The sequence below is a fragment of the Scaptodrosophila lebanonensis genome, unplaced genomic scaffold (genome assembly GCF_003285725.1).
Source record: "Scaptodrosophila lebanonensis strain 11010-0011.00,11010-0021.00 unplaced genomic scaffold, SlebRS2 tig00000043-arrow-pilon, whole genome shotgun sequence".
In the NCBI taxonomy this organism is placed as follows: Eukaryota; Metazoa; Arthropoda; class Insecta; order Diptera; family Drosophilidae; genus Scaptodrosophila; species Scaptodrosophila lebanonensis.
The window spans coordinates 6,944,779-6,970,699 of NW_022060545.1; the positions used below are offsets into that span (position 1 = coordinate 6,944,779).

A 25,921-nucleotide genomic window follows, 5' to 3' on the forward strand; every position below is an offset into this window, starting at 1 on the left:
CGATTCATTGAAATGCAGCTGGCATAGTCTTACGATCGCGCTCTATTGCAGCGACGACAGTCCGTTTTGGGACGCCCTACTGGTGGTGGGACATGCGGGGGTTACATTGTGCCGTCGTGTAAAAGTAAAGGTAGAGGTGCTCTACATTCGCAGCGCACGCCAACCGACTGCCAAACGAATCGTCGATGCCGATCGCAGGCCCGTTGAGGCATTAACCGTTATGGGGCTCGTCAAAGCCGGCAGTTCGCCCGCGTCGCTCGTGGAACGCACTTGTTGTGTTGAGTCGCACAGTCGTGCCGCGGCAGGAAAGCAATTCTTATCGGCGCAGACCAACGCTAGTTGTTTACCTTAATTTGTGTGCGGATTATATCGATTCTTTGAAGCGATAAGCCCACCCAAATCCCCGTAGCACCTGTTATCAACAAATTTACGATTAGTGCACTCTCAAGCATTACCGTTATCAGGCGTGCAGAGTCCATCTGCCGATATGGGCATTAAAGTTAAAGTACCCACGGTGGGGCAAATCGAGGAGCTGCGTCAAAAGTTCAATGAGAAGTACGACCAAACACCGCCTGCAGGTAAAGCCAAGTACAAAGTTCTTATTACAGCTGAGCTCAGGTGCAATTTCTAACGATGCTCGGCTAACATTATTAGTATCTACATAAACGAGTACATATATACTACATATATTCGTGAAAAGTATACATACTATACTTATAGCAAGTAGTCGATAATAATTTTAAATAAAATACTGCACTTTCCCATTAATATATTTTTTTTAACAACCTATACAAATAGTAGTCTGGCATTTGCTGCGACATGCTGCAAAAAAGATATTGAAACTTGTTAAGCTTCAGGTGGGGAATTGTTGGCATAACATTCTAATTGGCTAAGCCAACACTTGAAGTTCGAGCTACCGCTTAAGGTATAAAGGTTAAAGTGTTAAGATCATAAATATAACAGGGCGGAAAACACGTGCCTATAAACAAGTACATATGTACGACACTTTCTAAATTTAGCGGAGGGCTGTTTAATAATTTAGCAATAGGCTTAGAAGCTTACCTAAACGATTATAATCAAATAGTGTAAATACTAAAAACTATTCTTTCACAAAGGTTTGTTCATATACCTAAAAATGAATGAGTCAAATAGGCTTTGTTTTCTTATCACCTAGTAATCCTACTCACTCCTAGAATTAAATAAATATAAATAACCTATAAAATATATAAGTTAAGTCAAAATTGAGAATAGCTCTTTTTTTAGTTTGTTAGGTCTATAACGTTTCTCACCACATTTGACTGGGAATAGGGGCATAGGTGGCCAAATGGATGATGTAATAAAATAAAAATAAATAAGTATACGTATACATACATATGTACATACATATATACAAGCTGAGTTTGTTTACATGATAAGATCTGCCAATATGACGCCAACTATTTAAAAAATGTTTATCGACCCACTTGACAAACAAAGATGTGATATTTATTTATTTTTAAAAATACCTCACATTTCCATCCTTTAGCACCCTTCCATCCCGTCGACATGGATCGCATACGCAACGACAATCTCTGGTTGCAAAGATTTCTCGAAATGTACGATCTGGAAATGGAAACCGCCTTGACCAAGCTCTGGGACACATGCATTTGGCGTCAGGAGTATGGCGCGAATGAACTTAATGAGACCAACCTAAACAGCGAGTACTTGGATGAGGGGTCCGTTTTTGTGCACAACCACGATATTGACGGCAAGCCATTGTTAATATTCAGAGTCAAGTTGCACAACAAGTCTAAGAATTTGGATGAGCTCATTCGCCTTGTCGTATACTGGGTGGAACGCACACAACGCGAACAGCATTTGATCCAACTGAGCATATTCTTCGACATGGCGGGTACGGGTCTAGCGACAATGGATTTGGATTTTGTCAAACGAATTATTGAGACATTTAAATTATACTATCCGAACACTCTAAATTATATACTTGTATATGAGCTGGCCTGGGTTTTAAATGGTAAGCCTTCTTCCGCTCGGGATCTAAACTCAGATACAGAATTTCCTTGCTTATAGCTGCCTTTAAAATCGTCAAAACTTTGCTACCGCCCAAGGCTGTTGAGATATTGAAAATGATATCGAAAAAAGATGTAACACAGTACGTGCATAAGGACAACTGTCTGACTAACTGGGGTGGCAATGACACCTACGAATATAGCTTTGTGCCGGAGCCAAAGAGCGTCTCTCTTAAAACCCCAACGAACGGTGTACAGGCGGCCAATGCCGGCGATGAAGAGCCTGCCCTTAACGGCGACAAAAAGGTGAGTCGGCTCATCTCTCCCAGTCAATCGCAATATAGGTGTGTTTTTACACACCTTACATCAACTGAAGGAGAATTTCGAAAGTGTTCCTTACCGTAGAGGATTCTAATTGGCTATTGTGCAATATTGTCAAAAAGCGATTGTTTTTAAATAGAAATGCTTTTTGGTTTCTACAAATTTTTAAATACAATTTAGATATTAGGAATTTTGCATCATTAAAACCATTAAAACCACAGACACCGATAGAAATGATAGTTTTTATAAATAAATGTTATGTGCAGTCTGAAGAACTTCATACTTGTATCACTAATTAATGATATTGCAAAATAGTTTACTCAGCAAAAGCAATATTGGTATAACAAGTATTGAAATTTATTTAGACTTATGATCAATCTTTTGAAATACCTCTTCCACACAACAATTTTGCAGTGTTACCAAACAGACTTCAACAAATAGGAGCACACAAATTAATATTTTAATGAAATTAAATTTGTTGTGGCGTCCTAGTTTTGCAATACATAATCTTTTATTCGTCCTATTAAAAATTGATTCAGATTAATCTATTATCGAACACTTTTTCTAATTGTAATTTTTTAAAGGATATACAAATTTAACTTTAGCGTGCCATCGAAGAAATTGTATTGGATTTGTTGCGTTTTGTATTCGTTTGTTCTGACCTATCCCGCACCCGTAAGTCGGAAAGCTTGACCGTTAATTGCTTTTAGTAGGCACGAGGCACGCAACAAACTTTTGCACATACTAATTGATTTACTTGGCGTGTATTGATTTAGGGAGTGCTCCTTTGCGTGTGTCCTGCCAAGTTTGTTGTAAATAACACATAAATTTATAATGCCACTGGCCCACGTACACCCACCAAAGTGGCCCGAAATTATATTTATAGAATATGTTTGTGTGTGTCATTCTTTGATACATATCTAAACTTTTGGTTTATAGTATGGTCAGTCACGGCGTTGACCCATAAAAAGTAGAACACACATGCTTATAAATAATATGGAATGCGGCGTCATAATTACGCCCGAATCGGGCACATAAATATACACACATTTATACTTACTTACATATGTATGTATGTATGTATGATTGTTGACAATAAATTACTCACACGCCCTGTGTGCATACATATGTACATACATACATATGTCATACGCCAATTGTTTCAACCCATGTTCACTATTTTTGTTTCCTTGCCTTTGGGCGTATGAGCATACATATGTTATCCCCTCAAAAAATGTTTAAATTAAATTCACAAACAGCCACTTTCCGATGTAAACATATGTATGTACATACGAAGTAGCAATGATCGCGAAACAGCTGTGCCTTGTTGCTTATTGGCACGCAAGCTAATGCTCTAAAGCTTTTTCTTCTTTTATTTTTTAATTTGCTTTTGTGTTCGCTTTCGGTCTACCATCAGTTCTGTTTCCACGTTTGCCGCGGCGGCGTCGTCATCAGTGACGGCCGTTGAATTTTATTAATGTATTTTCTAAAGAAAATCATTGTTATAATAAAATATAAATTCTAAGAATAATTGTGCATTTTGTCTGGCCCCCGCGTTGTGCTATTATTTAGAACATAAAACAAAGTGATAGAAACTATTTATCAAGCGAAAGCTGTGTTTGATCAATTGAAATATAAAGAATTTGACAAACAAAGCAAGATGCCCAGGGTTTGTATATTCTAATATGCGTTTGCGTCTTTGTGTATTTGTGCGTTACTGCGATCATGTGTGCTGTGTGTGATTTGATGTTAAACAATGTATAACAATATCCGCTGTTGCTGAATGAAACTAGTATATTAGCTTCACATTGTGCCAATTGATATTCAAACTACACAATGGCCTTGCCTTTTGGTTGCTGTGTTCCTGCTTCAAAGCAAAAATGCGTCTATTAAACATAAACGTTGAGTTTTTATTTTGAAATTAGGGCCTGAGCTCACCCGCATTTCCATATACCATCCGCAAACACCCAAACACAATTGCATTTTAATTTTCTTATTGGACGAACTTTTCTGTTCGTTGCCCTTCAATTGCTAGCTGCTCTGGAACGTAAAAAACGATTATGATTTGTTCCGAGCTATCGATACAAGGCAACAACCGATAAGTGTAGTTCAGTTCTAAGCCGCATTATTATTGGTTTCCTGCACGACTTCAGTTATAGTTCTTTATATCAAAAGTGTGTAATTTGAAATTAACGCTGCCATACGAGCTGGCAGACATCATTAAGGTGCGTTTCAAGTTGCGAATTATAAAAACAAACACGCTTCAACATTATAAATAGTAATAATAAAACACTCGATAGACACTATTTTTTCCGGCTAAAAGACAATTTGCGGTTTTTCACTTAATATATACATACATACAAATAAGTATGTATGCATGTCTATATAAATATGTCACTCTAACTGCAATACATAAGCATGGCGAATCATCTCTTTATTAGCGTAAAGCGAATCACATCAAGTAAAATGCACTAATGTGAGCTCAAGGGTGCTAAAATGTGTGTGCCTGCAAAAAATAGCCAGCCATCGGCACGTTTGGCATAAAAGCTCGGAATGAAGTGCTATTAAGTGGGCGGATAGGGGTCGTCCTTCTATTTGTAGCATATTCAATCTACTCTCACTTGCATTGCGACCGCTGCCGTGTAATGATGGTGTGTCAAATTACTGCGATCACATACCAAAACATACAAACATACATCCTTTTTACACGATTACTACAAAAAATTTCAATAAACACTTTGCAGGTACACTTTGCGAATAGCGTTCCGACGGTGATGCCGGATCTTACTGACTATGCGGAACTGCACACGCCCGGAGAGAGTATGTTTGTAATCTAAATTAATGCTCAAGCACACTTCCAAAAAACAAAAATCATCAACATAAATCTTATATTCAATATTCATTTAATTGAGGCGCTTATGAACCGAAATTGAACGAACAAAACTTATAACAGCTAATAATTTAATTACTTTTTCTTAAATAATTGTGTTTCAAGTTTGGTAATGTGTTTACAATTGATGTCATTTTTGATAGAGATTTAACATCCTGCATAGATTTTTACGTCATAAAAACTTAATTTAACACTTAGTTTAGTCATTTCTTTTGTTCGAACCAAATTTTATATATCTATATATATAAATACTAAATTGTAAAAAAATAAACAAACATATTGTATATTTTGTATCTACTATAGATATGCTGGCATTGGAACCGTGTGATTATGTGAACTTCGACTCGCAAAGCGCTGAGGCTACCCTAAACATAAAATGCGTCGGACAAACGCCGGTGACTTACAAGGTATTATCCCTGATGGGTAAACAACTCTTCCACTCGTAAATTCAAATCCAAAGATAAACAATTTTGGTTTTTTCCTTATGCAGATACAAACAACATCGCCAGAGAAGTTTCGCGTGCGTCCACGCTGCGGTGTCCTGGGACCCAATGAGTCAACTGAGGTGAACATTTGGCTGAAGTCCGAGCACTCATTGTCCGAAGATGCCAAGGACAAATTTCTGGTGATGGGAATGCCGGCTGTAAGTAAAGATTGTGGTGCTTCCGAAGTGGCAGACATGTGGAAAAATAAGCCACAAAATTGTCCCGATGTGGAGCAGCATCGCCTTGTCTGTCGTTTTGCTAGCCCCGATCAGGTCAAGGGAAGCGCCAGCGCCGCGTCTTGCAAACAAGCAGCGGCCGCACCAGTTTCTCCTTGCGGCGCTGCCGCTTCAAAAAAAGCGTTGGTTAAGCCAGCGGAGGTAAATCAGCCTCTTAATACCCTTTTGGATTAATAATTAAAAATATTTTATTTGCAGGATGAAGTAACGCTTTTGCAGCGAAATATGGCATTTACGAGGAATTTACAGTATATTCAACTGTTTGTTTTATTGTTGCTAGCTGCCGGATTAGGTTATCTGTTATATCAACAGCATCATCAGTCTAATGCGACAGGCGGTGCCAGTCATGGCTCCTGCTATAAGACACAAGCACATAGCTGCGCCAAACGTAAATAATATTTACTATCCCAATGCAATCTGACCAGACACGATGTAGCGGCAACCAGCGACACTGTCACTGACCACCAGCATAGCACAAACAGCCAACATGAGCCTCCTAACCTCAACAGCAACGGCCACCACGAGCGCGACACCAATGCCAACGTGGACGCAACACAGCCTTGCGTCTGTGCTCTTGACCTCGAACTTGATTACATTGATTTGGATGATGCCGATTGCCTGGAGGCCCTCATGTTGGCCCAACTCCATTTGGCACTCAAACGGAACGCTGGCCGCATTGGTGTGGATAGCGAAGTGGGCGGTGTCGCCGGTGGCGGCTATCTGCTTGGTCTTATTGCATTTGCGCGTAAATTTGCGCGCGTCATTCTATCGCTCTCATTACTATGCTCCATACTTTTTGTGAGCTTCTACTTGGGCAGCACCTACGAAGGAACAAATGAAAGTAATGTTGAAAGTGCTGCACTGGCAGTTTACAGTCCCATTACAACATCCTTAGAATCAATAGTGCCGCCTGACGAAAGACATCACCAGCAGCAAGAGGAGCAGCGACGAAATAGCTTTAATGGCCATTATTTAGTCAGCGGAGCGTTGCCCTGACCCACAAATTAGCTTAGTTCCCATCATGTTTAATGTAGTATGAGTCACAATGCGGTCAATTGAGCACTACAGACTACACAATCAACAACACCAACCACGATACATAATATATACTATACAAAGCTAATATATATATAGACATAGATAAAAAAAAAAAATAAAAAAAAACAATATTTTCAATTTTTTGTATGATGTTAAGTAGGTGGTGGTGTTTATTTAGCATTTTGCCGTTTGTGTTACTGCCAGTCAAAGACTAGTTTGGATAAATCTCCATTTTGAGGCCGAGGAACCATCTCTGTCGTCATATTTGTGTTATAACCTAATCTTAACTCTCCATTGCTTTGTAAACCTGCTTTAGCAAAGAATTTATAGCGAATGTACGTACATATTTATATTCGTGTATGTAAACTACAATATTATTATAAAAAAAGTTGATTAGTTTGTAAACAAATTTCTTTGTTTCATTTCTTAACCAGCGGCTCACACGGCGTCTAAATACAAATTAACTACAGCTTCGCCTTTACAACGAATTTAAAGTAAAAAATATAATAGAGAAAGCAAGGAAAATAATCAATTAGAGGGTTTACAGAAGTCGCACAAATCCTTTGGAATTTGAATCAAAAGTGAGAGCAAATAGCAAAATTTAGAAAGTAGCTTATGATGGTATAGTTTGTTAGTAAATCTTTTGTTCTTTTAGCATCTGCGAAAACGGATCTACATGAGTAATAATTTTAAATACAAATTAACTATGGTTTCGTATTTAAAACAAGATTGTAAAACAAAAAATTAACATTTTTAGTTCAGTAAGCGTATTAATAAGCAAAGTACAAAAAGTAACCAAGGATGGTCAACGTTTTCATTACACCGGACGACCATGACGCCTTGTAATGAAATGTAGTAATGACTATGATTTTTTAGTCTTTAGTCTTCTTACGTCCGCGCTTTGCGGGTGGTTTAACAGCATCCCCTGAAGTACTGGGCTCGTTTCGTTCAGCATCCGGCAATGATTTTTCCTTAGCAGCCGCTCCCTTGTCCTTAATGGCCGTCGTCTTCTGGGCAGGCACATTTTCTTTCTGCTCCTGTTGCACATCGACCTCGACAAGGAAAATGCTGTGTTGACCACCACCAGCAGCGAGCAGCATGCGCTTGTTCTGTGTATTTTTGCTGCTAACAAGTACCGGCACCAGTTCATCGTCGCCATCGCCAACACCCAACTGATTGTTTGAGCCCATGCCCCAGGAAAATAACTCGCCAGTGTCCGTTATGGCATACGAGCAGGCTTCGCCACAGCCTATATATGTAATCTTCTTTTCACCGAGTACTTTAACTGGCGTCAGCTGGCCCACCACATCTTTTATAGGGCCCAATCCAAGGCGTCCGTATTCTGGCCGCCCCACAGCAAAACAACGCAAACTGTTGTCCAGTACCAGTGTGTGATGTTGGCCACCAGATATTTGCTTGACATCCTTCAACTGGGTCTTAATTGGAATCAGTACTCGATCAGCTTCCTGGTCATGCACTAGCTGCCGATAATTGTTCAGTCCCACGGCCCAGATTGTCTCTGTCTGGGATTCCCGCAAAAATGTACAATAGTTTGTGGCCCAAATGGCTTCTATAGGTTTTGCCCGTTTCAACATAAGTTGATCGGGCCGTAGTAAGTCACGCTTGCCTCGACGCCCTAGAATTGTATGCAGTTAGTCTTTGGCACAAATTCCATCGAATATATTCTTAACTCACCTTCGCCCGATACCGAACGCTCTGATATACGTCCCAGCTGTCCCTGCTCTGCGCAACCAACTGTATAAACTTTGCCTGATGTTGTGAGGATAACCAAATGATCAGCGCCAGAGGCTATGCTGCAGCACGTTATGCCCTCAAGCAGATTAATAGGCATTCGCTTGTTTCCATCAATGGTAAGACCCATATTGCCATGCGAATCGCGGAACGAGCCCCACGCAAAGACACGACCATCCTCCAGCAGGCAAGCCGAGTGCGAATCTCCCGCTGATATGCACAGCGCTTTACCAGGCAAATTAATCCGCGCCGGCAGCGCCTCGGCGCCTTCTCCGCTGGTATCGCGTCCAAGAGCACCCTCATCGTTGCAACCAAACGAGTAGACATCGCCACCTTTGGACAACACCAAACAATGCATGCCACCAGCAGAGATATCAACAGGATTCGGTATGTTCTCGACGACAGTCAAGCGTGTGCGTTCGAGAATGTCCTCGCCAAGTCCCAGCTGCCCAGTGTCGCCGGTGCCACACACCAACACATTGCCAATCACCTCGCGACGCTTTGGCAATTCTAAATGAAATACCAAGCGTCCCCTTTTAGCCGCTGTTGGACCCGTTTCATTTAAATCTACACCAGCATTGCTGTTGTTTGCAAGTGCTTTGCGACGCGGCATAATCGTTTAGGAAAATGTGTGTGTGTTTGTGTAGTATTTTCTAAATCCGGACGTTTTTTGTGCACAATTTCACAATTTTAGCGACTGTGTCTAAAACTGCAACGAGGTTATGTATATACGTATGTACATATATATATGTAAGTAGGTTTGTATGACCAACTCTGCTAGGGCGTTTATGGGTACGTGTGTGGTTATGTGCACGCTCTTGCAGAATACTCACTGGCAATTGTCCTTCGGTTGAGCCAATGTCTTACTAAACGTTGCGCCGGTTCTTCAAAAAATAAATACCCCTCGTCAGGCAAATATATCAAAGGACAGCAAAAGAAAATGCGCGGGAAAACCGGCTCGTTTCGGTGGTGGTGCAAAACAATTAATGTAGCAGCTGCCGTGGTTAGCGCTGTACGTATGTTTTTCTGTCACGCGTGACAAACGCTGCTGAACACACACCTCTAGTTGATGTTAAAAAACGACTCTTTACGACGGCGGTTTTTTCAAAAATGATCATTGTTTTAGCGCAATAAATAAATACACAATTAAATTTCTATAGGCTTTATTTTTCTTTAGTTTTATCTAATACTAGTTATGTATTGTTTTGATTTTTTTCTCACATTGACAGCTCTGTTTGTCGATAAATAAATAAATAAAAATAAATAAAATAAATATCTTTTGAAAATCTCTAGCAGCGAATTTCAGTACAAATTAAGGCAATTATAGTAGCCATCACTAGCTGTTGGCAGTAACCAACACTAGTACTGTTTGTAAGTGAAAAAGGCGTATGGCATCAAGCCGCCATCTTTTATTAAAAACCTTCATTACTTCACCTCTGACGGCAATTGTGGGCAACTCTATAGAAATAGCTTGATAAAATAAATCTAAATAATTCTTAATTCAATAGATACTTGGATGTTGTAGCTGAGATACCCGCATTGAACTGAATAAAAAGGTAAATACAATACTTGTAAGACGCAAAAATGTTATACAGTATTTTAATGTTTTCACATTAAGAAGTGTGTACATACTAATATACATTTACATATGTATGTATGTATGTATTGCGAGAAATCAATAGAAGCGCCGCTTGGTGTCGTAGCCTCTATTTGTTCGGCCGCTACGGGTCGCCACTAGAACTTCTGGCCTATGTTTACTATTGAAACGTTGGCGCTAAAAAAAAAAAACTTTTACAGTAAAATGCCTAAATCAAAGCCAGCAGCGGAGGATTTGCAATCGTTTATAAATAACTTGCACAAAGAGGTCGAAGATGGCACTGTGATTACTATAACCCCTGAAAATGTGGGCGAGGACAAGGTTGTGCGTAAGATACTGCTGGCTAGTAGATCTGGCGCGGATGTGGGGGAAGAAGAAGAGGTGGACGCTAGCACAGACGCTATTGATGAAGTCGAAGATGATATCTACTATGTGGACGACGAGGGTAATTGCTACATTAAAACTACACCACAAACGCAGGAACTTAAGAAAAAGGCCATCAAGAAATCTGTCGTGACAAGCACTCCAATCGCCCTCCGACAGACCCCTCGTCGTTCAGCCGTCAATGCACTCAAAGGTTAGTAGCTACTTTCTTACTTTCTACCAGACCGTAAAAAACGAGTTCATATTTCCGTTTTAAATGCATGTACTTTAGCTGTCAGCGTGCGTCCCGTGAAGCCTTCGACGTCCGTAAGGTCCACGCGTGGGATGAAATCACAAGTCAAGCTAGAGGAGCTGGAGGAGCAGGAGGAGGAGGAACAGGAAAACGAGGAAGAAGTTGACGACCCAAGCGTAATTTTTGAAGATTTGGCGGACAACGGTGAGGTTTATGAATTCGAGGATGTTACAGCAGAAACGGAAGTCAACATGAATGATACAAACTTTGGCATCACGACCAAACAATACAAGCTAAAGCCCGTGGCCGTGGAAACTGGAGTGAAACACAAGTTCGCGTGCTCGCAGTGCAATTATACCGCCAATAAAAAATGTCTAATTACTCGCCACATGAAAACCCACGAGGATGATCGCCCTTTCAAGTGTTCCCTATGCGATCGCGGCTTCAAATCTAATGTTGGGCTATTAAATCACATAAACACACATTTGGGAAAAAGACCTCACCAGTGCAAGCAATGCGACAGCGCTTTCACCACTAGTGGCGAACTCATCCGTCACACCCGGTACAAGCATACGAAAGAGAAGCCCCACAAATGCAGCGAATGCAGCTATGCCAGCGTAGAGATGACTAAACTGCGTCGCCACATGACTTGCCACACCGGTGAACGTCCATACCAGTGCCCTCACTGTACATACGCTTCCCAGGACATGTTCAAATTGAAGCGTCACATGGTTACGCACACCGGTGAGAAAAAGTATCAGTGCGACATATGCCAGTCTCGATTCACACAATCAAACTCGCTGAAATCGCACAAACTCATACACAGCGTGGTGAACAAACCCGTTTTCCAATGCACACTATGTCCAACGACTTGTGGCCGCAAAGCCGATCTCCGCCAGCATATGAACAACATGCACAGCTCGGATAAACCTATACCTTGCAAACGCTGCGGCCAAGAGTTGCCTGATCGCTATCAATACAAGCTGCACATCAAGACGCACGATGGCGAGAAATGCTATCGGTGTACGCTCTGCAGCTACGCCTCCGTCTCTCAGCGTCATCTGGAATCGCACATGTTTATACACACGGATGAAAAGCCGTTTAAGTGTGAGGAATGTAATGTAAGTTTTCGACAGCATCAGTTACTGAAGCGGCATATGAATCTGGCACACAACAAGGACTACAAACCCCCAGAGCCACGCCAAAAGATGCACTCTTGTCCTACCTGCCAACGTTCTTTCACACACAAGGGAAACCTGATGCGGCATATGGAAACTCATGATCCTTCCTCCCTTTCGAACGAAGACAAATTGAAAATAAAGCTTGGCCGAAGCATGCGCCTTCAACCAGACGGATCTGTAGTGACGGTTCTCAATGAGGCCCACTTTAAAGCCCTGACCAAAGCCGAAGAAGAGGCCGAGGATGATGCTGAGGGCGTCCAATACGAGCTAATACAATTCACTGATGATATGAATGGGGAACTAGTGAGCACATTAGAGCTTGGAGATAAACCCGCATTGCCAGCCAAAAAGCAAAACTCACCGACCAAGCCCGTTATTATTAACCGCCAACTGCGATCGCAAAGTATTCGAAACTATAACACAAAAGCAAAACCTTTAAAACAGAGTAGCATAAAAACGTTCCGCATTAAGGAGGACTCCGAAGCGCCCGAGTATACCGTGGAAGTACAGGGCGAGGAAGAATACATGGTGGTCGAGGTTGTTAACAGCGATGATGAAGTTTCCATTAAGCAGGAACCAACAAATTCAACGGATATGAAAATCAACGAAAAGAATTGTTTTGGCTTCGAGGTAACCAACTTTTCACTTTAAAATTTAATGTGCATTGCGATTAATAAGTTATTTCCTGTCGATTTATAGAACGATGATGATGAAGCTGATGGCGCATCGCAGGAATTCCTGGACCTGATGGATACTATAGAACAGGATACATAGTCTTTTGCAAAACTCACCTAACTTTATAAATAGGCACAATGTACATAATTCTTTAGCATTAATAATAATTTATGAGTTTTCAATCAATACCAACGAATTTTATCATCAATCTGTATGCATGCGAGATTAATTTTAAACGGCGAAATATGGCGCAAACCAAATAGATTACTCTTTAGGAGTAATAGCTTGGTCAGAACGAGCGTGAGAATTTCAACATTTCTCACTTCATATTTTATTTACCAATTCTTTATTCCATACATTTTTTTCCCAAACTGTTTTTTTTTCTTATGCGATCACTGGATAAGTAGTCAGCTAAACAAATATCGCAAAGTGTGGAAAGTATTAAAGGAATAATACCTTGCTTTAAGTATTTTTCCCTTCTAGTTAAAGAACTATTGAGTTTCTTAAAACGATGTTGATTGAAAACGTATTGACAAGTCGCATGGTTGGAATTTCAGTACTGAACCGATCTAGTAAAGTTTCTAATGGTCTTATCCATATCTTAGAATTATTAATCCAGATGCTGGCGTATTGAGGCAATGAGGAGACAATTTATACAGCGATGAAAATTTCAGGAAGTAACCCCCAATTTAAACAATTTTTAATGCATAAAGAACCTCATTTTCTTTTGTAATTAAATATTTATTTTATAATAAATATATGTATATATATGTAAGTATATACTTTAGGTGGTGCAATGTGCCAAAACCTGCTGTGCAGTGCATCATTTATATGTGTATATATATTTTTTTTGTTTATTTTATAGTTTTTGTTAACGTTAACGATTTGTGTTTGTTAATGCATAATTACTTTCAACAAATTTAAAATGGAACAACGTCAATAAGGAAGTGCACATCTACATCGAGTGGCATTTAATTTGTGTTTCTGTTTGTATTTATCAAAAATTACACTTAGAAATTTGAAACGCAGAGAAAATACAATTAGATGCGCATACAAAGTACAACATGTAAAATTTGTTAATACACATTTATATATTTTTTTAGTGCTTGCTCTTAAATTTGAGAGCTCTTCTTAACTTTTTGCTTGCTGAATTCAAAAGTGTGTGTGTGTAAGGAACCGAATATGTTAAACTAAACTAAACATTACCGTGTACAAATATAATAATAATTATTTTTTTAAAGCATATATAGTATATGTGTATATACATATACAGTAGGTATAACAAATTCTTGGCGGACTGCCCCATGGCTTTGCTCATACTAAGCTTGGCTTATTTAGTACAATCAACTTTTGGCTTAACAATTTCATTTCATTTTCTGAGAGTGCTTGTGTGAGAGTAATTTTGTTTAAGGCTGCTGTTGGTTTCTTCTAAAAATAAATGTTAGAATATCTTTAGCATATTGCGTTTACTAACTCTTTCAGCTTAATCGTATTACAGTAGTTGAGTGCGATGCAGTGCGTGATTTTAGATGGATCTCAATTCGATTGGAAGGTGAAATTAAAAAACATTAGAATATTTTCAGTTTTTGTAAAAATCGGAACAAGTGCGTTGTGACTACACAGGCTGCTTGTTGTTGTTGCTGATGCTGTTGCTGTTCTGTCTGCTGCAATTTAACTTGTTGTTGGTGCTGGGGTTGCGGTCGCTTTTGTTTAGCAGCAAAAGAGGCTGGCGTCGGCCATAGCCTGGAGAAGGCCGTGGCTGTTGTTGTTGCCATTGTGGCAATTCACAACTCCCTCTTTTGCCTCTTTGGTTGTTAATTGCAATTCAGAGTGTTTTGCGTGCGCGTAACATTATTATGATTGATTTGATTCGATTGAGTGATGCTGGCACTATCACTCGTCTTCCACGATAGCAGCTTGTTGAGCAATCGATCCATATACGGATTGCCACCCAATCGTGCCACCTGCCACCAAAGAGGCAAAAAATCAATTACATTCATGTTATTTTTAAATGCCCCTGCTTCATACCTCGGCCCGCGCCTCCGCATCTAGTGTCTCCAGCACCTTGCGGGTGTACTGAAAACTGCCCAGCTTTTCCAGCAAACTAATGCAATACTTCTTCACCTCAATATCGTGCGTGCGTTGTCGCAATATATCTGTGGAAAACAAAAACACATTTAATGAGCGCCGAGCCCGACCCACAATTTCGCCATGGGCTGTAAAAACTAATAATGTTTTCAGTTAACCATTTGAGACCCCATTATTTTTAGGATTTGTCAAGGTTCGCAAAAGCTATTTCCATTTCAATTTTTTTTAAGTACTTTTGCTTTTTAACATTTGTAATTAACCTTTTGTGCTTCCATAATTTATTGGGATTTACCTAAGACTGCTAAAGCGATTTCTATTTCAATTATTTTAAGTACTCAATTAGTTACCCAATATCATGAGATATTTTCAATGCCGTATTTTCAATGTTTCGAAATTTCACATTTCTTTATTGTTTTATTTATCATTTTAAAATTAAGTAAAAGCTCGCCAATAAATCATCAACTATTTCTTCATTAATTAATCAATATTGCTTGTTTTGTGAAAAATTGCAAACAAAACAAATGACTTGGACAACATATTTTTCTAGGTGTTATACTTTTTGAGATCGACGCGATCACATAGCTAGGCGAGCAAAAAAGATATCTACTCATTAAGATTGGGCATAATTAGTCTGCTTTCGAGTTTCGACAAATTACTCTACTTTCGTTTGCCTTGCTATGGATATTGAGACTATGTTCTCACAACAACGGAACTAATTTGAAGTACTTACGCAAAACCTGTTTGTCCTGTTTCTGGGTGCGCACCGCGTGTATGACTGGAAAGCCAAACTTTCCTTCCGTCAAATCCTCCGCAAAGCTCTTGTTCTCTGTATACTGCGGATAGAATTTGTGGATAATTGTTGAGGATATTATTATTATTGTGCATAATTGTTGCCTAATATCGACAATAATTGAAGAGATTACTTCACTCACCTCCTTTAAACTCAAATTGCAATAATCATCACGTATTTGAAAATATAAACCCAGTATGGCTGTTAGCTTCGAGTAGTCCTCCTTGTTGGCACTAAACAATTGCATTAGGCGTATGGCCATCATAAATAGGCCACCAGTCTTACGTACAGTCATCAATTTATAATCAGATTCGGAGGGACATGTAAAACTATCGCGCCAGTATATCTCCATGCCCTGACCACGATGCAGTTCCAGCAACTGTTCAGTATAAACTTTGGTGCCCTATTTGAATGCAAAAAGTGATTAAATGTCAATGAGAAATGAAGATCTGATGAAATGAATATGAGCCTAACCTCTGGATGTCCCAACTGCTGGACCTTCTCTAGCGCCAAAAAGAGCGCATAATTGGCCGCATTGATGGTGCTGGCCACCCCATAAATGGAATGCGCGACTGGTACACCTCTGCGAAGTATTGAATTGTCTTCAATATCATCAATGCTGTAAGTATAGGGTTAGTGGTAAGAACACATATAGTGCACCGAATTTTTAATGCCTGTCTGTGTATTGTTATTTATTCAAGCATCCCTGCAGTGATCAAACTCCAATGTAAACTAAAATGTAAAGCGACAAGGCCAATGGAAAAAATATACATACATACATATATGCTAAGTTTATCATAATCAATAAAGCGACATAAATAGAATTTCATTCTATTCTATCAGGATAGAGTTGGTGGGGATGCCCCACATACTATATGGCTTAAATTATGTCGCCACATATAGCTAGCAGGCTGAGAAAATTGATTATTTCTCAAAAAAAGTTCAAAAAAAAAGTATAATTAAAATGCAAATGTTTTATGTAAAAATTCTTCAACTTCCATAACGAATCGTTTGATTAGTCAACCATTAGGCAACTTCTAAACAAGTATGTAAACTTTGCTGTTTTAAAAATTGTTTGGAATTTTATGTAAGAAAGAACTTATAGTGAACACCTAACTTAACAGCGAGATAGAAAATATATAAAATTTGTAATATATGGTCCCATTTCTCATGCCTCTTCCTTTTATTACATCCAACTCAATAAATTACCCAGCTGTGCTCTAATTTAAGCATTTTACTTTCAAGAATAAGTGCGTATATTCATTGTTACATCAATTTAGAATATTGTACGAACATAAATATCAAAGCCAACACACATTTTAGTAAAAGTTGCATACTAGCTTTCAATAGCACAGCCGTTGGCAAGGCAAACTGGCCAGAGCATAGGACTACATACATATACATACTAGTATGTGGCACGAGTATGAGATACAATTGTAAAGGCTCCCAGTCCAGCCAAGCTATGAAAGAGAGCTTCAGTTACAAGCGCCACAACATTTGCGTAATTAAAAAATGTTTGCGCCCGCGACTGGGTGTTGAGATGGGGTTGGGTGTTTGGGGCGACGCACAAAGCCATTGGCGCGTTGCAAGAGTTGTAACGAGCACAAAAAGTGACAATAGCCGCCAACAGGCTGACTAAATCACAATGGGCATAAATGCATGAATGACTGCATGAATGCCTGCCTGAATGACTGACTGACTGACTGAGTCACACAGTCAAACTGACTTTATGCCGCCTTCAAAGCTGCTGGCATAGTTTTTCCCCGATATGAAAATGCATTTGGAAAAACACAAGCGACTTATGCATTATAAGTGCGACACATCTAGGGAGGAGGCATGAAGCTCTCAACTGTCAGCAGCAACACTTGGCAATATACCCCTCCGTCTTCCTCACCATCCCTCCCTGTTCTATCCGCAAATGCCATGCAAAGTTTTCGAACCCGCCTACAGACGCCGCTACTTTGCATTATTTGACAACAATAAAAACCAAGTCGGAAATTGTGGGACAACGATTGTGGTGTACCCTTTATAGTTGTATTGTTTCGATTCTGGCACAGCCAGAAACAAACATTTTATAGCCTTTAAAAGGGTATATTAAGTTTGTGCCATAATGTATACTCGTATGCATACGTGTACACACAGATCGATCTAGACATTCCCCGATACAGAATTTATCGAATACTTCCCACATTTCCAAAGAAATTATTTATTAATTTATCCTTTTTAAATTTATGTAAAAAAAAAAACAATTTCTTTATGGAGTACAGGATATATAAAAGATGGGACTGCTAAACGTTATCTTTCAGTTCTTATCTTTTATCGTTGTAATGTAAAAAGTAAGTAAATTACTTCGGAGAATAGGATAACTATTGATTAAAGTTTGTAGAAGAATCCAGTTTTTAAAATTGCGAATATTTTAATTGGAATTTCATTTTCAGGGGACATACAAATGTAATTGAATGCTAGGTTTCTATTCTGATAGCAGATAAAACTATAATTATATATTTTATATATTTTTATTTATTTTGTCAAAAAATATTACTATTAACATTGACTATTGATGTATTTAATATTTTTGCTGTCACTGTTACATGCAATCCAAGGAAAGTGGAATGCCCGTCCATCCTTTATGGATGAAGAAAGGACATAAAAACAAAAAGGCAAAAGACATCCAATGAGATTGCAAGGCAATGCTCGCGAACAAATGAAGGATTTTAGAAGTGGCTTTAAGGACATTTCAGAGCGTTTACATTTAAATAGAAGGCAGACGGCTGTCGGACAAAACGACTGGTGGTGAATACGGAGGGGTACTTTACATTACTTCCATGCACTGTACGCAACTAATTACAATGGAAATAAAATGTAGAAAAGAAATACCTAAATATACGTTAGTATTGGCTTAACGATTGCTTTTGATTGACAGTAAACATTACATCAATTAAAATGATTCTGGCAGCTACTTTAATTGTGGCAGTTTAAAGTTTAAATATTGTCTGGAGACACTCTCCCCCTCCGACGAATCTGTGTGCTGTTTGGAAATGCAAAACGTTGAGAGATTCGAATAATTTATGCAATTTCATTTGAAGCAATCAAAAGGCAGGGAGAAATTCAATTGAAATTTATTATTGAAAATGCGAGTATATATAAACAATTACAAAAAAGCTGCGGGCGCTTCTGTGTGTGTGTGGAAATTTGGAAATAATTTGAGGCAGCCCACCAAGGCCAACTGAGCGAGTTGGGCGCCTAGCTGTTGGGTGAGTCATTGGGTTCAATAATGATGATAAAGCAAAATACTTATTTGATATTGAAAAATAAAATATTAACAACCTTTCGTCAGATAAACGAAGGCGAATGGACAAGTTTAAAACAGCTTTGAAAATTATGCAGATAACCGATCATAAGGGGTTGACTCATTCCCCATACCGCTTTCCCAGTACTAGGTCGTTTCTAAAACAAATGTTTTTTCACGAGCAAATAAATTTTGTCTGAAAAATCGAAATGCTACATAAACAAAAAACAAAATGCGCACCAAACCACAATACACACTCAGCAACAAAAATAACAAATATGTAAGTGCGAAATGAGATAAAACATGGCATGAGCGATTCAAAAAGTAAACAAAAGGCCAGACACACAATACCTATACACAACCACAGCATAAGCAGCAAAAGGTCGCATTAAGATTAAAATATTAATAGCCAAAATGCAACTGCTTAAATTTTGCCCATAACTGGTGTATACTCACAGTAAACTGGAATTATGCAGCATTTGTACAATGTCCCCAATCTGCGCCAACTTTTCGGCCGGTATGAGCAACCAGTGATTGAAGGCCAAGGCCAGCTCTGAACGAAATTGTTTGCCCGGAATTTGTTGTATGTACGTAAAGGGTTGCAACAGAATCTGTGTGTAGGCGTCGAACGTGGATATATGGGTAAATCGACGGATGGATAGGTTGATGAATAGATGGGCGGGCAGGCATGCGTGGGCGACGACGACGAGCATGTAAATAAGCCGTAGCAGAAAAGAAGTAAGCATAGAAGGTTGGTTAGTGTTTGTGTTTTCATTTAACCACAAACCGAATGCCACACAATGACAAAGGCGCAAAAATGTCAAAGGTCAAGTGCTTATTATGTTGTGGTCGAGTGACAGCGCTGTCATTTCTGTTAATTACACTGGCACTACACACTACCTCATCCTGTTCCTTTTGTGTGGATTTATCTTTGGTCTTCTGCAATATGCTATTCAGTTCGTCCATTGTGTCGCGTCCTTTTGTTATTGCTATTGCTCCTGCTTTTAGTACTATAGTCGTTGATTTGTATGTGCAGTTGGAGCACGTTGTTTTAAGTTCAGCGAAACACCCAATGCGTGACTAGAATGTTTAAAATAACTCTAAAAAACTACTTATATATGCACAGACGAGCTTAACACTTGGGATGCACGCACAGACTGTTTAATAATTATGCTGCTACCATCAAATATATCGATATAATATATATATAGCGATATATATATCGCTTAAGCTTTATCAGCTGTACAGATCTATCGTAGTCGATACATCGACCAATAAGTATTTTTCCATCCCTGGAAGCCACCTTGCATTCGTGGATAAACTAATTTTCTAGCACGATTTTTTGCAAGCTATTAACGAAATTTTATTAAATTGTTGTTGTTGAAGGAAAATAAATATTTAAAATGGCAGCCTCACCGCCCATACGCACTAATTGGCATCCAAACATGAAGCACAGCGAAGTGGAACGGTAAAAGCGAAGCAAAAAACAATCAAAACAAATGGCCAGAAGTATAATAAATTATTATTTACAACACAGTTGGATTTGCATATATCCTGCCTACATTAACAGCAAAAAGACGCGTCAGGAGGGTCGCCGACTACCCAAAGAGAACTGTGTTGAGAATCCCACCTACATAGAGATTCGAGACGTGCTCTCCGTGTCCAACTTGCACTTTGCCGTGGAGAACAAACAGTACAGCCGTGAAAGGAGCAGGGTAAGCTATTGAAAGGCCTATGTTCGGAGTATGTATAGTTGAAGTAATGAATTCTTAATGTTTGTGTATTAAAAGGAACTTCAGTTCCGTGGACGCATACGCGTACAGCTTCGCAATGCCGACGGAACGTTGTGCAACGGAGAATTCGCCACACGTGAGTCCATCATGCATCATGTTGCCAGCAGAATTCCACAACTAAAGACGCGTCAAAACAAGCCCAGTGGCGAAACTTTTCATCAGCAACAGCCGCAGCAGCAGCCAAGCACTGGAGCTGGTGGCGGAGGTGGTGGCAAAAAGGGCAAGGGCAAGCGCCGATAAATTATTAGTTGTTTTTCTTTATTTGGGTCTTGAAATGCATTAATTTTTCAGTAAATTTGTATAAAAATTAAAATTATATCTTTGCTCTTGTAGAGTTTAGAGTGCAACAAAAATTTGACTCGCCTTTTCAGTTACAATTAATCTATGCCAAGCAGTTTTGGCTGAAAACAAGCAAACATAATCAAAATGATTAGATTTGACGACCTCAATAAACTGTGATGTTTGATGCTTCCTTCGTAATATTAATTTTAATTCATATTTATTTAATACTTCATACATTATTTATTTGCGTGAAAGTGTCGATGTTCCATTTTGCGTGTTATCGTCGACTATTATAGTCTGGGGAAAAGGAGTAAATGCGCTACCACTCAACTATTTATTCGATGTTTTTCGTTATTAGTCTGTTTTCTTGTGTGTACATACATACATATGTTTTACATAAAAGCGTATTTAGTTCAGTTTGTATAAAAGCATTAATGAACCATATTACTTAAATTTTTTCGCTTCAATAGGCAATCGATCAGCTGTTTAATTTAATTTTGCAAAGAGGTGTGTCGTCTAATTTGACTTGACAATTGAAAGATTTTCCAATTTTGTATACCTTTTACTTATTTGAAGTGAATGCGAATAAAAATATATGAATTTTGTTAATTATTACAACGCGCGCTGTGGCTTAGGATTTCATTTTACAACACTCTTTTAAGCTAATTTGGCTTTCCTGCTTGGCTTTGTCTACTCTAGCTTGGATCTTGCGCATTGCTTAAAAGGAACGCAATAGACGCGATCTTAATTTTAAAAATGGAAAATACAAATGCTAACTGGCAGGATCTTCGGTAACATATCTTAATGAAAATTGTGTTTTAACATTGGGATAATTACGTATGTTTGTATTTTCCCTTTCGGCTTAAAGACCCCGCGAGCGCATGGAATATTTACTGAACTCCGGTCACTTGTCGGATTGCAGCTTTATGGTATTTGATGAGGAAGGCAACAAAATAGTGCTAAAGTGCCACAAATTTGTCTTGATGACTGCATCACCGGTGTTTGAACGCATGTTTGACGGTGATTTTGAGGAATCAAAGAGTCCGGATAATATTGTCCTGGACGATGTGTCTGGCCTTGACTTTAAAAAATTCATAGAATATTTATACTGGCACGATAATCGTCGGCTAGACGGATTCGAGCTTTCTACATTACAAACGCTGATCTACTTAAGCAAGAAGTTCATGGTTTCTACAATGACCACCAACTGCCTGAACGTGATCAAACGCCGATTGGCGATCGGCTTGGATTCTGATACTACAGTTGATCTTTACGAATATGCTCATCAAATCGAAGATATTGATCTTATTGCAGGTGTGAAAACGGTACGAGTTCCATTTATTATAGAAAGTAAGCGATCAATATTTTACTTTCTCATGTTATTTTCTTACAGCATTTGTGCAACAATCCCACTATGTATATCGACACAGCTGCGGTTTACGAGCTGGGATCAGAAATATTCTTGAAATTCATAAGCGAATTCGAATTACTGGTTGAGGAAAAATTACGTTTTGCGGTCATTGATCGCTATTGCCGAATCCAGGGCCTCATCAAAGCCCCTTTGAAGATCCTGATTAAGAACGACGATTCAGATACTGCTCACTTAAAAGTAAAACCACAATCACCAGAAACAATGGCGTCCGCAAACATAATTGTGCCGACTGAAGAAACTGAAGAATTTTTAAAAGACAAAACAGATGAAAACGAAAACGATGTAGAAAACGATGCTAAGGAAGTGGATAATGCTGAACAAGAGCATAAAAACAAACGAGAGCAACAAAAGAAAAAAGAATATATTAAAAAGCTAGTAAGCACCATACGGTTCACTTCAATGAATCCATACGATTTCTGTCGTGGACCGGGTATATCGGATTTGTTGACTGTTGAAAGGAAGTATCAGTTATTATCCAGTATTTGCATTGCTACTGAAAAAATGCGTTTAAATCGTGAGAGCTTTCTACATTCTGGTACATTCGAGTAGGTTTTTTTGTTTTTGTTATAATATAAACCTAAACATAGTATCATCAGGAAATGCCATGATTGTCTTGCAAAAAAAAAAAATATTTATCTTTATTTTATTTTTATATCATACAGAGGGTTATCTAAATTTCAGCATGCGAATGAATTTAACCACTCAATCTATAAAACTCAAAGCCTTGGCTTATATTATTATTTAAATAAATGCATATTATAATATGTCAATTAAAGGTAAAATCAAGATTTTTGGAATTTCTGAAAAGGGGTTAAATAGAAAATACGTAAAGTTGTTTTTGGCATGAAATTCGAAATTTTCGCCATTATGTAATTAAACGAAATTGACTGTTATTGGACAAAATTGAGTTTATTGTATAAAAATACAAATATTTTTACATACATTTCAAAAAATATATAAGCCAAAACTATTACATTTAATGCTGCTTTATATGATATGTTATGTATGACAAAAGGAGCTTACGGATCTAGAAGACATTTGGACGGAATAATTTTCATTCATTGAGATTCGACACTATATTTAAGGCACGATTACATTGGTTTTAATATATGATATGAGGACTGATTGTAAACAAAAAGTTAAATTAATTTGTACTGCATGCAAAAATATTTGGGACTGTGCGTACTGAATACAATGGATTAGTTTTAAATGGTCAGCATACCTTATTATGCTATGGTTAGTAATGCTTGTGTATAAAAGGCAAATTCTTGCATTGCCGGAGTGTATAAGAATATGGAGATAAAAAACGATGGCGAATCGAATCATGCATAACTGATTTCATGCTCGTAGGTCTTTTCCCGCAAATCATAGTTGTCGGGTAATGCATGATGACGTAGGCCACACAAACGTGGCCCATAGCGGAGCATGACGATGATGACACCGACAATGAAGAGCGCCAAAGCAGCCACAGCTGGATATAAAATGTAAAGAGCCATAGCTGTTCAGGCGTCGAGTGGGCAAACTATTTGGCTTAAATGTCACTCTCGCGCTTCTGCAATTCAACGTATTCCTCACGTTGACGTTGTTGATGTAAAGTACGACCTTCTGGACGCGGTGGACGTTGCTGATGATGATGCTGCTGATGCACGGGCTCCAATTCACCCACTATCACTTCCTCAGGGAACACTTGCTGATGTGTGGTCGGCTAATATATGGTAAAGAAATTTAAAATATCAGTTGTTTAAATAGACATTACAAAAAATCCCGATGTTGTAACTCACGTGGAGGCTTTGAAAATACGACCCGTCCTTCAATTCAGTGAAATCCAATGGTGGTTGCTTGTGTGGCGTGGCAGACCAGATCGAAACTAACCAGCGATTGCCTGTATGCCTGTCCTGCCAGTACTTGCGATACTTGGAGCAGCAACCCAAGATAATATTCAATATTATTATCGAGCCCAGTACAACGGTGCAAATGGCAATTGTCACATAGAACGGTGAGAAATTTCCGTAGATGTGCCCAGTAAAATATGGATTCCTTTCGTACGCGCTACGCTCTTCTTCGATTGTGGACATAGTCCCACGACGCTTGGCTTCTTCTTTGACTGGGTGTGGTATACAAAACTCCGGTTCCGTTTAGAAACGCGGTCAATGGCCTCCTGGGTTATTACCCACTTGCTGCTGTTGTCGTTGCACACGACGCTTTATTCGCTGCAACGAAAATGCATCCGAAAAAGTGAGTAATAAACGCTGACAACACACGCACGTTGCTTGCTACCCCCAAACAGCACTTGTTATTTTAGTTTGGGTGTGGCGTTGGCGTATTTGCTTTCTGCCGATGCCACTCCACAAGTTGTGCTTGCAACACAAACACAGACAACTCCGTTTTAATTCAATCAATTACCATTTGCGCGCAATTCGTAGCCACTGCGAATGCAAATAGGAACAGTCTCAATTTTATACAATTTTTATTCAATTTTGAGAATATTTCTTATATATTTAAGGCACCGAAAACAACGCCCAAAAGCCTAGCTTATAAACGAGTTGAAACGATACTACTCACTCAGAGATGAGTGAAATTGAACTCGGGCTTTGTGGTCATTATCGATAATCTAAATTCAAGCAACAATACCAACTCCAGCAGTTGATAATATATTCAATATTACAATTTAAAAATGTTTGTTATTTTTTATTATTATCTTCTATTCAAATATTAAGTTTGGTTTTGTATCCATACGTTTTTGAACTCATTTTAATGTTCATAGCATATTTTGAGGTATTTTTTACACAATTTGCTTGTAATTCGCAACCGGTTGTAGTAAGTTTGTGGTCGTGGCAACAGAATTTTGATGCGAAAGGTTATCGCTTCTCGGCCTTATGGCTAAGATCAAAGTGTAGTATCTGTTCTTATCAGCTTAACATCTGATAGATCCTCCATCGGAGGACAACAAATGTTAAACTGATTTTTGGAAATAGACGGAGTGCTAGGAGCTTGCTCCACCTCTGTCGCGGGTTGGCCCGGTATTGCAGTACCGCCGGGATTTCGGCCCAACTAATTAATACATTAAATTAAAGTAGATATCCCTTACCTTACATGTTTGTTTCTCCATTGACACATGTATTTATGTAAAATCTATACTTGTATACATTTAAACCTACCCACTGAAGGTTTGATGGAACACAAAAATAGCGGAAGTACGCAACTTGTACAAATGGAGGCAGTTGTGATGGAAGTTGATAAATGGTTATTGGAAACTGGGTTGACAGGATAGTGAACCGAAGTCAATGATATCTTTGTGACTCAAGAATTTGGGTTTAGAAGAATATGACAAGATCCTCCAGTATGCCATACAAAATTGTTATGGGCATATATTATAAAATGAAAGCTGTTGATGCCTATCAATATAGCCTGTAGGGAGAAATAACAATGTTATACAATATTTTGTCTGGA

General features: G+C 38.8%; 8 protein-coding genes and 1 non-coding gene across 10 annotated transcripts; 5 read left to right on the forward strand and 4 right to left on the reverse strand.

Moving 5' to 3' along the window:
* The first annotated feature begins 262 nt into the window (after positions 1–262).
* LOC115622157 (motile sperm domain-containing protein 2-like) lies at positions 263–7,114 on the forward strand. The gene is made up of 7 exons (XM_030516025.1): positions 263–578; positions 1,526–2,011; positions 2,068–2,312; positions 5,072–5,147; positions 5,521–5,624; positions 5,708–6,079; positions 6,137–7,114. The coding sequence occupies exons 1-7, from the start codon at positions 488–490 to the stop codon at positions 6,332–6,334; spliced, it is 1,572 nt and encodes a 523-aa protein (XP_030371885.1). The 5' UTR covers positions 263–487; the 3' UTR covers positions 6,335–7,114.
* LOC115622158 (regulator of chromosome condensation) lies at positions 7,115–9,707 on the reverse strand. Its single transcript, XM_030516026.1, has 3 exons — positions 9,562–9,707; positions 8,672–9,437; positions 7,115–8,612 (listed from the first exon to the last, which is right to left on the reverse strand). The coding sequence occupies exons 2-3, from the start codon at positions 9,339–9,341 to the stop codon at positions 7,849–7,851; spliced, it is 1,434 nt and encodes a 477-aa protein (XP_030371886.1). The 5' UTR covers positions 9,342–9,437; positions 9,562–9,707; the 3' UTR covers positions 7,115–7,848.
* A 455-nt stretch (positions 9,708–10,162) lies between these two features.
* On the forward strand, positions 10,163–13,005 carry LOC115622448 (transcriptional repressor CTCFL). The gene is made up of 4 exons (XM_030516389.1): positions 10,163–10,284; positions 10,526–10,902; positions 10,981–12,752; positions 12,822–13,005. Exons 2-4 carry the CDS (start codon positions 10,530–10,532, stop codon positions 12,894–12,896), a joined length of 2,220 nt encoding a protein of 739 aa, XP_030372249.1. The 5' UTR covers positions 10,163–10,284; positions 10,526–10,529; the 3' UTR covers positions 12,897–13,005.
* Positions 13,006–13,757: 752 nt separating this feature from the next.
* Positions 13,758–20,081, reverse strand: LOC115623278 (geranylgeranyl pyrophosphate synthase). 2 transcript variants are annotated; one of them, XM_030517560.1, is made up of 7 exons: positions 19,865–20,079; positions 19,421–19,575; positions 16,150–16,294; positions 15,818–16,078; positions 15,616–15,718; positions 14,826–14,953; positions 13,758–14,761 (listed from the first exon to the last, which is right to left on the reverse strand). In XM_030517560.1, exons 1-7 carry the CDS (start codon positions 19,928–19,930, stop codon positions 14,612–14,614), a joined length of 1,008 nt encoding a protein of 335 aa, XP_030373420.1. In that variant the 5' UTR covers positions 19,931–20,079; the 3' UTR covers positions 13,758–14,611. The 2 variants fall into 2 exon arrangements, with proteins under 2 accessions (XP_030373420.1, XP_030373421.1); XM_030517561.1 differs by having other exon boundaries at positions 14,612–14,761; positions 16,150–16,258; positions 19,865–20,081.
* A 191-nt stretch (positions 20,082–20,272) lies between these two features.
* LOC115622930 (signal recognition particle 19 kDa protein) lies at positions 20,273–21,110 on the forward strand. The gene is made up of 3 exons (XM_030517058.1): positions 20,273–20,432; positions 20,502–20,679; positions 20,755–21,110. The coding sequence occupies exons 1-3, from the start codon at positions 20,368–20,370 to the stop codon at positions 20,995–20,997; spliced, it is 486 nt and encodes a 161-aa protein (XP_030372918.1). The 5' UTR covers positions 20,273–20,367; the 3' UTR covers positions 20,998–21,110.
* Positions 21,111–21,687: 577 nt separating this feature from the next.
* On the forward strand, positions 21,688–23,220 carry LOC115622935 (kelch-like protein 40). The gene is made up of 3 exons (XM_030517065.1): positions 21,688–21,830; positions 21,908–22,364; positions 22,433–23,220. The coding sequence occupies exons 1-3, from the start codon at positions 21,796–21,798 to the stop codon at positions 23,018–23,020; spliced, it is 1,080 nt and encodes a 359-aa protein (XP_030372925.1). The 5' UTR covers positions 21,688–21,795; the 3' UTR covers positions 23,021–23,220.
* Positions 23,221–23,359: 139 nt separating this feature from the next.
* LOC115622906 lies at positions 23,360–24,003 on the reverse strand. The gene has a single exon (XM_030517029.1). The coding sequence runs from the start codon at positions 23,965–23,967 to the stop codon at positions 23,794–23,796; it is 174 nt and encodes a 57-aa protein (XP_030372889.1). The 5' UTR covers positions 23,968–24,003; the 3' UTR covers positions 23,360–23,793.
* On the reverse strand, positions 23,969–24,999 carry LOC115622904. The gene is made up of 3 exons (XM_030517027.1): positions 24,875–24,999; positions 24,253–24,681; positions 23,969–24,176 (listed from the first exon to the last, which is right to left on the reverse strand). Exons 2-3 carry the CDS (start codon positions 24,544–24,546, stop codon positions 24,003–24,005), a joined length of 468 nt encoding a protein of 155 aa, XP_030372887.1. The 5' UTR covers positions 24,547–24,681; positions 24,875–24,999; the 3' UTR covers positions 23,969–24,002.
* Positions 25,000–25,331: 332 nt separating this feature from the next.
* LOC115623299 lies at positions 25,332–25,527 on the forward strand. The gene has a single exon (XR_003995399.1). It is a non-coding gene; the product is annotated as a U2 spliceosomal RNA (small nuclear RNA).
* Positions 25,528–25,921: the final 394 nt, after the last annotated feature.